Source organism: Lipophrys pholis (assembly GCF_963383615.2).
Source record: "Lipophrys pholis genome assembly, chromosome: 18".
NCBI classification, from domain to species: Eukaryota; Metazoa; Chordata; class Actinopteri; order Blenniiformes; family Blenniidae; genus Lipophrys; species Lipophrys pholis.
The window spans coordinates 11,083,391-11,096,999 of NC_137646.1; the positions used below are offsets into that span (position 1 = coordinate 11,083,391).

General features: G+C 40.9%; 1 protein-coding gene across 1 annotated transcript in view; it reads right to left on the reverse strand.

Moving 5' to 3' along the window:
- The window catches only part of sorcs2 (sortilin-related VPS10 domain containing receptor 2), a 392,590-nt gene that overhangs the window by 208,126 nt on the left and 170,855 nt on the right, over positions 1–13,609 (reverse strand). Inside the window, exon 3 of the mRNA XM_080485810.1 lies at positions 5,880–5,979. Coding sequence (XP_080341936.1) covers positions 5,880–5,979 — 100 coding nt within the window. The remainder of the gene's footprint in view (positions 1–5,879; positions 5,980–13,609) is intronic.

Sequence of the window (13,609 nt, forward strand, 5' to 3'; positions counted from 1 at the left end):
CAATGTCAGCGATGACTATCTTTATAATGCTCTTATTATCAGAAAATTGTGACAATCACTCGTTGGCTGGGTTTTAAAGCCTCGATAACTTATATTAAGGAAAGAAATTATGATACTATCCAACACCGCTCTACCTAAAGAATGTCCTGATGCCTTTTTAAACAGCTTCATACTCTCCACATCGCCCCTATTGTACCTACCTCGGCCAGCAGAGGTCCCCATAAACCTTCAAGACTAAGACCTTATTTACACGACAATGTTTCAAGTGAAAACGTATCATTTTGGGTTTTCGTTTCAGATTTTTTTTTTTTTTTAAATGACGTCCATTTACACGGAAACAACAGAAACGCTGAAAACGATGCAGTTTTCATGTTGGCCACTAGATGGTGCTGTTGGTTTTTGTGGTGAAACAACACACGCATGCACTGTGAGAACACCACGCTATAAACATTAACAATGGCGAGTACATAGACGTTCATATAGACAGAAGATCGTGGTGCACATGTGCAGTAGCAGCATTTCAGAAAAGCTTCCCCCCGTTTTCATGGAGACGGAGCCAAAGCATTTTAGAAAAGTTCCACCTTGGGAGCCATCTTCAAGAAGTTGTGTTTTCAGTGGCTCTGAGCAAAGTGTTGTGTAAACAGAACCCCAAAACACAACGAAAGTTTTCCATTTGCACATGAAAATGTTGACGTGTAGACGGGGCCCAGGTTTGTTTTGGAAGACTTCAGCTTCATGAGAGTGGGCGTGTCCAGCAGCATTTGTCTTCACTGGAATATTTGGACAAAACTTACATCACAGAGGGATCTGGAACCTCCTTTCGAGGCAATCTGGTGTCGTTCATGAACAGAAGGGAGGGTCAGCTCCACAATACCGTGAACTACCACAAGACACTGAAAACAAAGGACTAATTATCAAAAAGTATAAAGATTTTGTAGTTGGCTAGAAACCACCAATCAGGTAAAGATTTATCAAAAAGTGATCATTTCACTGTGGTAGTTTGTTTTAATTGGTATTTATTAAAACCAATAAACTGGACATTTCCAGTGCCAAAGCTCCACCTCAAGACATACGAGCAGGAAATGATCCCAACACAGTTGGACGACAGCGTTGCAGCATGCTCTCTACCCCCGCTTCTAGTCTGGTTCTGCTGTTTAATCAAAGCAACAAAGGAAAAGTGAAAGAAACCCCGCTTGCTTGGATCTCAATGATGGTTAGCAGAGAACTAGCAGATAAGCCCCACTAGAAGGGAAGTGTTTGGGTTTCACACACACTTGAGCCTTCGTTCGGGGCGCACGCCAACCACTCAACAACAACACAGACTCCTGCTGAGGATTGTGCAGCAAAGAGACGTCTCTTCCAGATGATTGCCGAGGGAGTCTCAAAGTTTATTTACGACTCTGATGGCGTTGGAAAGGGTCAAAGGTCCCCGCTGCAAAGGATCTCGAGCATTGACGGAGTTCTCAATAAAACGTTGCAGAGGCGGAGAGAGTGGATGACATTGTCTCCGCCTGAAGTCTCGCCTCTCTTTTTAATTGCCTCAAGCCCTATTGATTACCCGGGGGCCCCCCTCGCACCTCGCACCTGTTCACCGCGTGTAATCCCCACTCAGAGCTCACCGACCCTCTTGTCTGCTGTTTTCTGATGTGATTAGCAGTATTGACAGAAATCTCCTTGGATTTGTGTTTGTTTGTGTCGAGAGGCGCCCCCAATCTCAACGCTTGAAAAGAAGGATGTGGAGATTCGGCAACATTTTACCCCAGAGACTCCACAGCAGTAAACATCTGAGTGGTCAAACGTTGCCATGCAGAGATTTAATCAGACGGTCGAGTTAGAGTAGGATGGGATCAACAGATGGAGGCAATACAGAGACTTCCTGTGAAGCGGTGAATTGACGCACAAGTAGGAGTTGTGATTTAAGGTTTTCTTTAGAGATTAGGAGAGACTTTTGAAGCTATAGTCCTACCAACAGGAAACACAATAATAAAATCAATGCCAGATTATTTTTTAGTGTAAGATCTGCAGAACTGAAAGAAGTATTTAGTATATTGTGATTTTTTTTTTTTTGGCAGGTCGAACCTTCCGTGTGACTCTGAGCAGATTTGGTCCGGGATGAGATAAAACCAAGAGATGGCAGTCATAAATGCAAGACAGGAATCATTGCATCAAAAGCACAGTCAGCAAAAAAAGAAAAAGCTGAGGATCATCGTGTAGCGCGCTCGTGCACAAAATTTTACATTAATTCCAAACGTACAAAGACTTTAATCCCATTTTGCTAATATTCCTCCTGCAACACCACATTAAAAAGCTTCACACATCGCTTCCAACAAAGACTCCTGCACACCTGAGCCCCCCTCCCCCTCCCCCGCCCCCAACCCCACCACCTTTAGGCCTGGAGGTGTGTTTAAGCTGCAGCTTGATTCCCAGCACATATTACCAGACATCCCACTGTCACAACATGCCCTCTCACCGCCAGTCACTCTCCACACTCCCGTCTCTCCTTCCGTCCCTAAGGGAAATTAAGATGACTCCATTCCCATGCAATTAAATGCTCTCATGCTGTCTGGCACTCCACTCTTCACTGTGTGTGTGTGTGTGTGTGTGTGTGTGTGTGTGTGTGTGTGTGTGTGTGTGTGTGTGTGTGTGTGTGTGTGTGTGTGTGTGTGTGTGTGTGTGTGTGTGTGTGTGTGTGTGTGTGTGTGTGTGTGTGCAGAAGATAAGATGGCAGAGCCGCGGCTGACAGTTCGAGTGCGGACTGGAGCAGAAAGCGAGAAAAGTGACTACATCTAATCTGCCGCCATCTCTCCATTGATTGGAGGAACCCTGGACCCCGGCGATAACGTGCGCCAATTAGACAGGCCGCCACAGTTGGCAATTCAACCGCATCTCGGCTTAAGTCACCTGGCGCACCACCTGGCCCCGGCTTCAACTGCTCGCTTTTTGAAACTTGCCTGGACTTTTGAAGCTGCGTGTGGACTGACTGAGCACAGTGTGGGTAGAATCACTGCGTTTGGCTCAAGGGCAAAAATAGCGTTGAATACCAAGAAAGAGCGAAACCACCGGGAAAAAAAATGAGCAAACATGTAATTAAAAAAACAAGGAAGCACCGATTTGCTAAGAATCATGCAAAGTGTTCGCAGGTCTCAAATTGAAATCGGATGCTCTTTGTGTTGGGCTTTTTTAAAGACATTCTTCCAGTGAAAATCGCTTTCAGCTCATTCTTGATGTCCCTGGGTTGGAGCCATTGGATGTAGGTGGATATCCTGCATGAATCTCATTTTCCTGCCCAGAATTCCTTCGCATTCATCAGATTGTGAAGATTTCTGCTGCGTGCAGTTGAAGTAATTTACGTAGTCTTTCATTTTATTCAAATTGAATATCTTTTATAATTTCTTTTTTCAAAATGTCCCATTGCTATAGTCATGTGCAAAACATACTGGATGTTCAACCTCAGGTTTGTCTCTTATGGCTCCCATGCAGTGTAGACATATGTATTCATGTGAACAGTTATAAAAGCAGCCTGGAGACAATGAAGATATTTTCTTCATTCATTTTCTAATTCTAGATGAGAAAGAAGGAACTTGTGTCCCATTGGCCACATGCATTTGGCCTTTGTCTACCATCGTTAGGGCTCTAAAGATAATTTCCAATAATGAGGTACACATTGAAATTATTTTATCCTTAAATTTGTGATTTATTTTCTTTATTTATTTTTTTTTACTTTGGATCTTTATAATGCTTTAAAAAAAAAAGAATTACAGACATTTGGCATTTTTCGCTGGATTTATGTGAGAAATGCCCCACACACTATTATGTCCTACTAATCCTACAATATTATCTTAAACAAATTGGCCTACGTTTGACTGACTGAGAACATTATGTTTGTGTGTTTAGTGTATTGGAACATTTGGCTGCAATCGAAAAGAAGAACTGCAGAAGTTATGAAATGTTGCCTGACAAAAGGTTGACTGCATTTAAGCCTAACATCAATTTAATGCAATTTAAGCAAGAAATTATGAAACGCATGCATTGTTATTCAAGTGGCTTGATGTGCAACTCATTTATAATTAAAAAAATAAATTAAAAAAACACTTTACAAAATGGATTTTCCTATTTTCAGTCCAAACTCAACTCATAAAGATTGCATAGGTTTAGATGAGACACGTTCCATCTGATTCCACTTATATGACTCTGATCTAATAGATTTAAAGCTTTGAAAACTGTCATAACAATTACAGAGTTTTTTATTTTTTTATTGCATTTGCCCCTTAAAATGTGACCTTATATACATGAGATAATTTATAGCCAGCATGGATTTGTAAGTTGAAGACATAGCAATACAATACTTACTTGGCTGTTACTTTACTATATTTGAAGATACTGTATGCCACTGTGTATATAAAAACTGCGATCATGTTGCACTGTGTGGTTTCAAAGAGAATGTGTTGTTTGGGAGAGAAAATACAGCTACATACATATTTCAGCACGATCGATACAGTAAGTTTGGCTTTTTTCTTACACATTCATCCAGAAACATCCAGCATGAACACCGAATATCAAGAAACAAGTTCACTGTTACTCAAAGGAATTAAGTTGTCTTTCTGTATTTATTTAACCACTAGGTGGCAGTGTGGTGAGCTTCTCGCAGCGTTTTCTATCATAGCAGAAAGAACTGAGACATTAAGTCAAACCAACGATTTGCTACAAAGTTACCAAAACTAGTAATAGCTTTGGAATTTGAAAAGGGATGAGACAGTCAAACTGTGATAAAGATGGAACCGTCACTCTAATTCTAATGTATCCTCCATGAATAGCCGACAGGAAGTTTTGTTTATCCCTCGTGTGAAGGGCAGGGCAGCCTGTGGAAATACTCATGTATAAAGTCTTTCGAGGCTCTGGAGGAGCTTTTCTTGATCTAGAGAAAATAACTCTAATGACGTCGTCAGGGAATCGGTTTGAGTGCAAACTTAGAGCAGAAAGCGAGGAGGTTCCTGTGGTGGGAGTTCTCACAGAAAGAGAAAGTCTAAAATAAGACTCTCTTCCAGCTGCATTGTGGGAATTGAAGGAATTCGGGTCCTGAGGGCTGTGAATCACTTCAGCATCTAGCAGCCTCACTTAATAATCACTTTTGAAATCTGTGTGGCAGTAAGTCCTCTAACGTGTTTGGAAGTGCATTTGGATTAAACTAACTCTCGCTTAACTGAACTGAAGTTTACCTTCCACAGGTTTTCTTTCGCCTTTTGCACTCATAATTTACTGTTTGATAAAGAGTTGTTTGTTGTGCTACAATCACAATTAGAAAGTCACGATCGAAAAATAAAGAAAATAAAGCAAAAATAAACTCAAGTCTTGTGTTTTGCATTTTACAATTAAAGTCTTGATAATAAGAAAGTCTCCTTCGATGATAAACTTCTACTTATTTACTAACTTGTACGCACAAATTAACCTAATTAAAACTGATTAAATGAGTTCTCTCATCCATAAAACAAGAAATTATAATATATATTTAGGAAAGGGGAATATCGGGCTTTCTTCAGTTTTTTGAAGTAAACATGAGACTTTCGCCAACTTACAGTTGAAAAACATCCTTTTTTTCAAAACATGTCTTTTTGAACCACTAAGTGTCTGTAATTTAACACCAGCCTCATCACCTTGCACCAATGACTATGGCATATTTCTAAGAATTCAAAGCTGAGCACAAAATATCTTGTTGGAATCTCTTCCCACAATCGATGTGGAAACATTCATTCAAACCTCCAATTCAGACGTGGAAAAACACACTCAGCTGAAGCTGTGACTTCTCTAAAGAAGCAAATCTGCAGTTTGCACCACAGCAACCTCATCAAAACAAAAAACAAAAAAACAACAGATCCTCCTACCTTTTTCTTGTTGGTTGGGCAGATGTAGAAACTCGTCACCACAATGGTCGTCCCTGGCATCAGGTTGAGTTTAGTGTAGGTTGTCCCGTAGTCAGCAGACCTGGGAACATAAATAAATGAACAAGAAACTGTTATTTGCCTTTCAAAGATTCTCACAATTGGAGGCACAAAGACAAACCACAAGTTGGCACCATCAGTCTGACAAAAACAAGCAGAAAAAGAGAAAGAAAGCTTTCCTGTGTAGTCAATAAGATCTGAAACTCGTCGATACTGGATGACCTGTTATATCCTGGTCTAGACAAGATTGAAGCTGGTCTACGATCATTTGATGTCGGGTCATGCTGGTTGGATGCTGGTCTACACCAGTCTAACATTGGTCTATACTTGTCTGATATTTGTCTAGACTAGTTGATGTTGGTCTATATTAGTCTGATGTTGGTCTACACTAGTTGGATGCTGGTCTATACCAGTCTAGTGTTGTGATAGTGATCTTGGTCTATGCTATTTGGATGTTTGTCTATACTAATCTGGTGTTGGTCTATACTCGTCTAAAGTTGGTCTATACTACTCTATTGTTGGTCTATACCAGTCTAATGTTGGTCTATACCAGTCTGATGTTGGTCTATACTACTCTATTGTTGGTCTATACCAGTCTAATGTCGGACTATACTACTCTAATGTTGGTCTATACCAGTCTGATGTTGGTCTATACTACTCTATTGTTGGTCTATACCAGTCTAATGTCGGACTATACTACTCTAATGTTGGTCTATACCAGTCTGATGTTGGTCTATACTACTCTATTGTTGGTCTATACCAGTCTAATGTCGGACTATACTACTCTAATGTTGGTCTATACCAGTCTGATGTCGGACTATACTACTCTATTGTTGGTCTATACCAGTCTAATGTTGGTCTATACCAGTCTGATGTTGGTCTATACTACTCTATTGTTGGTCTATACCAGTCTAATGTCGGACTATACTACTCTAATGTTGGTCTATACCAGTCTGATGTTGGTCTATACTACTCTATTGTTGGTCTATACCAGTCTGATGTCGGACTATACTACTCTAATGTTGGTCTATACCAGTCTGATGTTGGTCTATACTACTGTATTGTTGGCCTATACCAGTCTAATGTTGGTCTATACCAGTCTGATGTTGGTCTATACTACTCTATTGTTGGTCTATACCAGTCTGATGTTGGTCTATACTACTCTATTGTTGGTCTATACCAGTCTAATGTCGGACTATACTACTCTAATGTTGGTCTATACCAGTCTGATGTTGGTCTATACTACTCTATTGTTGGTCTATACCAGTCTGATGTCGGACTATACTACTCTATTGTTGGTCTATACCAGTCTAATGTTGGTCTATATCAGTCTGATGTTGGTCTATACCAGTCTGATGTTGGTCTATACTACTCTATTGTTGGTCTATACCAGTCTAATGTTGGTCTATACCAGTCTGATGTTGGTCTATACTACACTGTTGTTCGTCGATACCAGTCTAATGGTGGTCTATACCAGTCCAATGCTGGTCTATACCAGTCTAATGTTGGACTATACCAGTCTGAAGTTGGTCTATATCAGTCTGATGTTGGTCTATACCAGTCTGATGTTGGTCTATACTACTCTATTGTTGGTCTATACCAGTCTAATGTTGGTCTATACCAGTCTGATGTTGGTCTATACCAGTCTGATGTTGGTCTATACTACTCTATTGTTGGTCTATACCAGTCTAATGTTGGTCTATACCAGTCTGATGTTGGTCTATACCAGTCTGATGTTGGTCTGTACTACTCTATTGTTGGTCACACTTTCTTTTCAGGAATAATAAAATGTTTGGGGTTTTATTTAGGCGCGGAGGCGGGGGAGGAAGGGGTGCAGTAAGAAATAAAAAAAGGGGGGGGGGGGGGTCAAGCAAAGGGGATTATTGCACAGAAATTTATTTTTGGATGAGCTTACATTTACAAACAAAGAAGAATAAAATGATAAGTTGGATATAGGTTTTACCACTCATTCCTGGGGTATTTTATATCAGTCACGAACAGCATTGTGGAAAAAAATATTAAAGATTAGAACTGCTTAGAGACCTCCACCTGGCATTGGACTGTTTTTATTCTGTATATTGAAACAACTGTGGCTCTCTGGAAACCCCGTGTGTTGACATAGCGAAGATCAAATCTGCAAAAATCCGAAGAAAGCGTGGCCTGCTTAGTCTCTCAACCTGCCCTGGAGGCATTATGTGAGCTCTCTGTTCACCATATTACCGATTTGCGGAGCGCAGTCTTGAGCCGAGGTGACAAATCAGAAATAGCTGGGAAAGCTGTCAATGCCAAAACAGCCTCGGGCTAGCAATGAGCTACTGACCAATCCTTAGATCTGGCAGCTTTAAGAGCAGGTACGGGGTACGGAGTGCGGCGTGCGTTGGAGATTGATAGCTAACTGCTGGAGAGTTTCTCCGCTCCGGCTCGGGCCCACCCATGGAGCTGAATGAAAGTGATTGTGGCAGGTTTTGAAAAACGATGCAGGTTTTGGCACGGCGGGACTGCGGCGAGGTGACCGCTGATGGATAATTAATGTCTCAAACGCCTGTCAGGAGTACAGACAGGAAAGACAACTCCAGCTAAAAAGTTCCCGGTAAAGCCACGAAAAGAGGAGGTGAATAAAGACCGAAGGTTTAATATCGATTTCATGGCCGCTGCTCAATTAACTTCCTCTGTGATTTTATACTTAAGCCACTGCTTATGTTTAAGTCAAATTTGACTGATTTGCAAAGACTTCAACCTGCAAAATGTTTTCAATTCAATCTGATTGGCATGAGGTTTTGTCCACAGAGGACATTGGAGCACAAGCTGATGAGATCATTTTAATTGAATCTTTTTTTAACTGCACAGTTATGATGCTCATTTATCAAAAAGTATCAAAAACACTTCAAGTATTATATCAATTTCAGGCCCACATTCACCTAAAGGCCATAAATATCTAGTGGAAGTTCAAAATGTGTATCATCCGTCCATGTTTGGGTTGGTACATATATAGAGCAACATTTGGCCATAATTAGGACTGCAAAATATATTACAATATGTATCGTCAAGTCAACATGTACAATGTTCATATTGTAAAAGAGTGAAGTGCACTGTGCATTGACGCTCTGCAAATTCAAAACTGCAGAATTTCAAGAATGTGCAATGACTCACAATTAATTCAAGAAATGGTACAATTAACTCGTAAAAACATTCTAAGTAAATCAGTGATTACCAAAACTTGGTGGAAACAGAAGAAGTTAGAAGCACAAACTCAAGTGAAAATTATGGGGAAAAACAAAAAGTCAAGAAACTTGATGGACACATGATGGAAAAAAATGAAAGCTGGTCTGAATAAATGGCCACAAAACAAAAAACAACAACATTGGAAGTATGTAAGAAACACTTACACAGATGATAGCACCGCCAATATTCGTACTTGTTCAGAACAAAAAAAAAACTTTTGTATTTGCAGTATCCCACGTTTTTGAAAGTTTCCTTGGTTACACAGGCAGATTTCAAAACTGTTGCACTCTGGAAGACATGTTTACTCTCAATGCTGTTGTGTGAATGATAAGTGAAAAAAACAACCAATAAAGGTTTACCATTTTACTTTAACAGTAATGCCGGCATCGAACAAGACAAATGCAGTTTATTTGTACTCCATTTCAGACACAACGTGTCACTAATGGCTGGAATTTAACTCGTCGGTTTAGTTTTTTTCTCTTTGCTGTTGATTTATATATTTTAAATCCAAATCCAGCAATAAGATGGGCTCTAAAATCAACCCGTGCCCATCGTATATTTGCATCTTCTGTCTACATTCAAGGGCTCATTTGAAAAGATTGCAGTGGAGACGAGGCGCTGCAGCGTTTAGCTGAGGGTTGAGGGTTCAACAGGAGGGAGCCTGGAAGGGGAGGTCTTGATGAAAGAGAATGATGAGCCGGCACGTCGGCCTGGTTAAGGATGAGAGGATTTACTCCTTTGCACAGTGGGACATCAACCACTGACAGACAGACAGACAGACACACACACACACACACACACACACACACACACACACACACACACACACACACACACACACACACACACACACACACACACACACACACACACACACACAAAATAAGACACGTACACACGAATCCCTGCCAAGCCATTCAGCAATCAGCTCTCCCAGAGCGCCTCTGATACAGCTGCAGGAAATGGAGTGGCCTAGCGGGGGTGAGCCATTTCTCCGCGGTGAGCTGGCATGTGTTTTCATCTTTCTCCCCCGGCCTGTGCGTGGCGTTTAACCCGGGATCACTCGCAGGTCTCAGTCGGATCTCACACCGCTGATGGCTGTGTTAGCGGCCCGGGCGCTGCGCTTATCTCCAAGACCCACTTGTGGGAGGAGGGAGGTCTGACGTGACGGAGTTCAGAGTGACTCTGAAGCCAATGAGCAAGTAGAATGTGTTAAACATGTGGCTGCTTCAAAAAGACACTTATTGCTTTATAAATGTGATTATCAGCCTGAAATCAGGTGGAGCTTGTAGGATTATTTGCGTTGACTTCTATTAACTTAAATCTAACAGCTCCAACATACAGGATGTAATCTTTTAAGTAAATGTATACACTTTACAGCCTTTTAGATGTTCAGAAAAAGAACTCTACGTTGAGCTATAAGCTAATCACCTCACAATACCTATTTTCAAATGAAAACAGAAAACTTCGTAGAATCAGGTGGAAATTTTCTGAAAAGCTGCTCCTGTGCATGCGCTCCATGGCATAGTCAAAACTTCAGTTGTTCAACAAGAACAACAATGGCGGCCTGCCATTTCGGCCGTTTCCATTCGGACATCGTTTTAAAAATGTTGCCGTGTAAACACAAAACTTTTCTGGAACGTTATTGTGTAAACGGAGGCCAGATTGAGAAAGTGAGAGGGGGTTCACTTTTCCCAACTTGCATATTGTTGGAAGAAACCATAATAGTTGGAAGAATAAAATGTGAAAAACAAACCGTCGCACAACTAAATGTGACAAATGTTTTAACTAAAAGGTGAAAATGACGAAGTACCAGAGGGCTGAGAGAGCGATGTTGCGGTCGACCACTCCCCTCTGTGTTGCACGATGCATTCAGGTTCAAGTAAAATAATCGAAATTCTGAAATCTGAGTGATCTATTTATGGGAGGAGACACCCTAATGTAACATTTCCTCTGAGTATGGAGATTCAGACACAAAAACATTGAGACCAGGCCAAGATCTTCAATCGCGCCATCAGAGCCGTTTTAATTCATACCACCGCCACTGGAGGGGAACCAAAAACCTCACAGGTGTTTTGTAACCAGTGCTGCATTCCACGCTCTGGATCCGATGGCCTTTGGTATGCTGCAATGACGCTCAATGAGAGATTACCAACCGGGAGAGAATAGGCAGACTGAAATGGAGGAGGATCAGGCACACACGCAGGAAACTGCAGGACTATGAGACAAGACAAACGCTATCTTGGAAACCGTAGGGCAAAAGAAAACCGAGCTGGAAACCATCAGCGGAACAGGAACTGCGTCAAACTGGGTCAGACTGCTAGAAGATCACCAGATTAGCTCAAGATGGTTTCCAGTGGCATTTTATTTAACCCTAACCCTCTTAGAAGTGATGCAGTTAAGTAAGTAAGTGGATTAGTGTAAACTCATATACTTTATGGTACACTACGGTATAATACAGTGTACTTCCATGAGATATAATTTAATCCAATTTCCTTCTTTATCTATGATTGGTATATTTCTAATCTTTCTACAGAGTTAACTCAATGGGCTACAAAGAAGGAAAGACCTTCATGTACCAGTATGTCACATTATTATATTGCACAATCCTGTACAGCGCCCTGGAATTCAGTCATATAGTTCACAACGCATAACAACACTAAGAATAAAGTTCTTTGTTTTTAAAACCCAAGGGCCTCAATAGCTCTGCAGAGCTAAAAGGAAATGCTAAGTCAATGGTGGTTTCTCATTAGAAGTGACCCCTGTCACATCACTCACAGTCATTACATTCTCTGACACCAGTAAAATATTGATCAGTCCTCATTTGTGGCCGTTTGGGGAGTTTTTAAACAGTATAAATCATCAATTATCTGCACCTTCAAGAGGAGGAGAATGCATCAACTCTCATCGCAAAGCGTGACATTGCAGAGAGTGATAATCTCTCCTGCAGCACGGAGGCCTGCAAAGCCTCCTTCCTGTTGCATATTTATAGTCCTTCATTAGCAGGAGTGTAATGAGAGGCTGGGGGTTGAGGTGGGCCTTCTGCCCAGAAACACAGCTCAACATCTGGACCTCCGTGATCCCCCGCTGCCCTATCTCCCTGCCCTCACGGCTCCTCGCCGCCAGGAGTCTGCTACAATGAAGTCTGCATCTTTACATCCATCTGGTGTTAAAGAGCAGCGGCAGGATGCCGTCAAATGATTCGAACGGTTGTTGTAGCGAGCTGGCAGGCCCAAAAAAAAAGTCCTCCAATGAGTATGATGACATTTAAACGATTTAATCTTACCACATGACGTGAGCCAGAGAAACGTTTCCCAAATTAAAGAAGTAATGCACTGATTTAATTTACATCTGTTGGAATAGGGTTAGCCACACAGACTCCTTTGGTTAAATAAATGGTTAGAATCCCAATTCAAGACCTTTATTGTTGTAGTTTCACTGCAAAAGAAGCAATTAAAGTCAGAAATCAGCTCAACTTCTAACAGACTGATGTAATTTGCTTGGGTGTGGAAGTGAAATGGTAATCTGACCTGTTTAGGATGACTTTGTCTACTTCAGCCTCCTCCCTTAGAAGATCGTCAGGCTCTGGCACCACGACAGGCTGTATTCATTAATTCAGGCCATTTCAAATGTAATAACTCCCAAAAGTTTATGATTTTCCAAGAATATAGTAAATAGTAAATGATATAGTAAAATAGTAAAAAAATAGTAAAATTAAAATGTACAATTGTAGTTGAGACTACATCATCAGTGATATTCATTTGTTGTTAAGCTGTACAAAAAGTATTTTACTTTCTGAGAAATACAGTCCTATTTATACATTATTGTGTATGTCTTTGGAATTAACTGGTTAATTAAATAGTTGAGGGTAAGCATGTCAACCATGCAGTTGATGTCTGTACAGCCTGTATGATTGATATACATAGAAGTACAAGCTATTATTACTCTATAGAACAAATAAGATATGATGATATACATTTGATTGACCCAATATTATTCAATAATATATGTTTCAGTAACACTAAACTCCTAAACATGACTTCAAAGCAGTCAACGCCAAAATTTTAATGGCCTCTTCCACGATCTCTAATTAAAACGAGCAACACTCGCGTAGTCCATCGAAGCGCTCGCCGAAAGGCAGCATCTACTGGACTTCAAAGGGCAACTGAATATGGCAGCAATAAAATGAGGAGTCAGGGGGCAACGGAAAGATGTTACACCATTAATAAGTTTAATATGGAGGTTGGGTGGGGGTGGTCGTTGAAAGTCAGCAACCTTATATGGCAAGAATAATGATGTTAAGTTAATAGGAGAGCTCATTTTGTGCTGTCTGCCATCAAGACCTTTGTATTAATAGACTGGTCAGGAGCTATTGTAGATTAATGAGGAATAATTACAATGGAAAGTGTCGGGAGCATATTAGGGGGATATAAAGGCACACCCAGAACAAA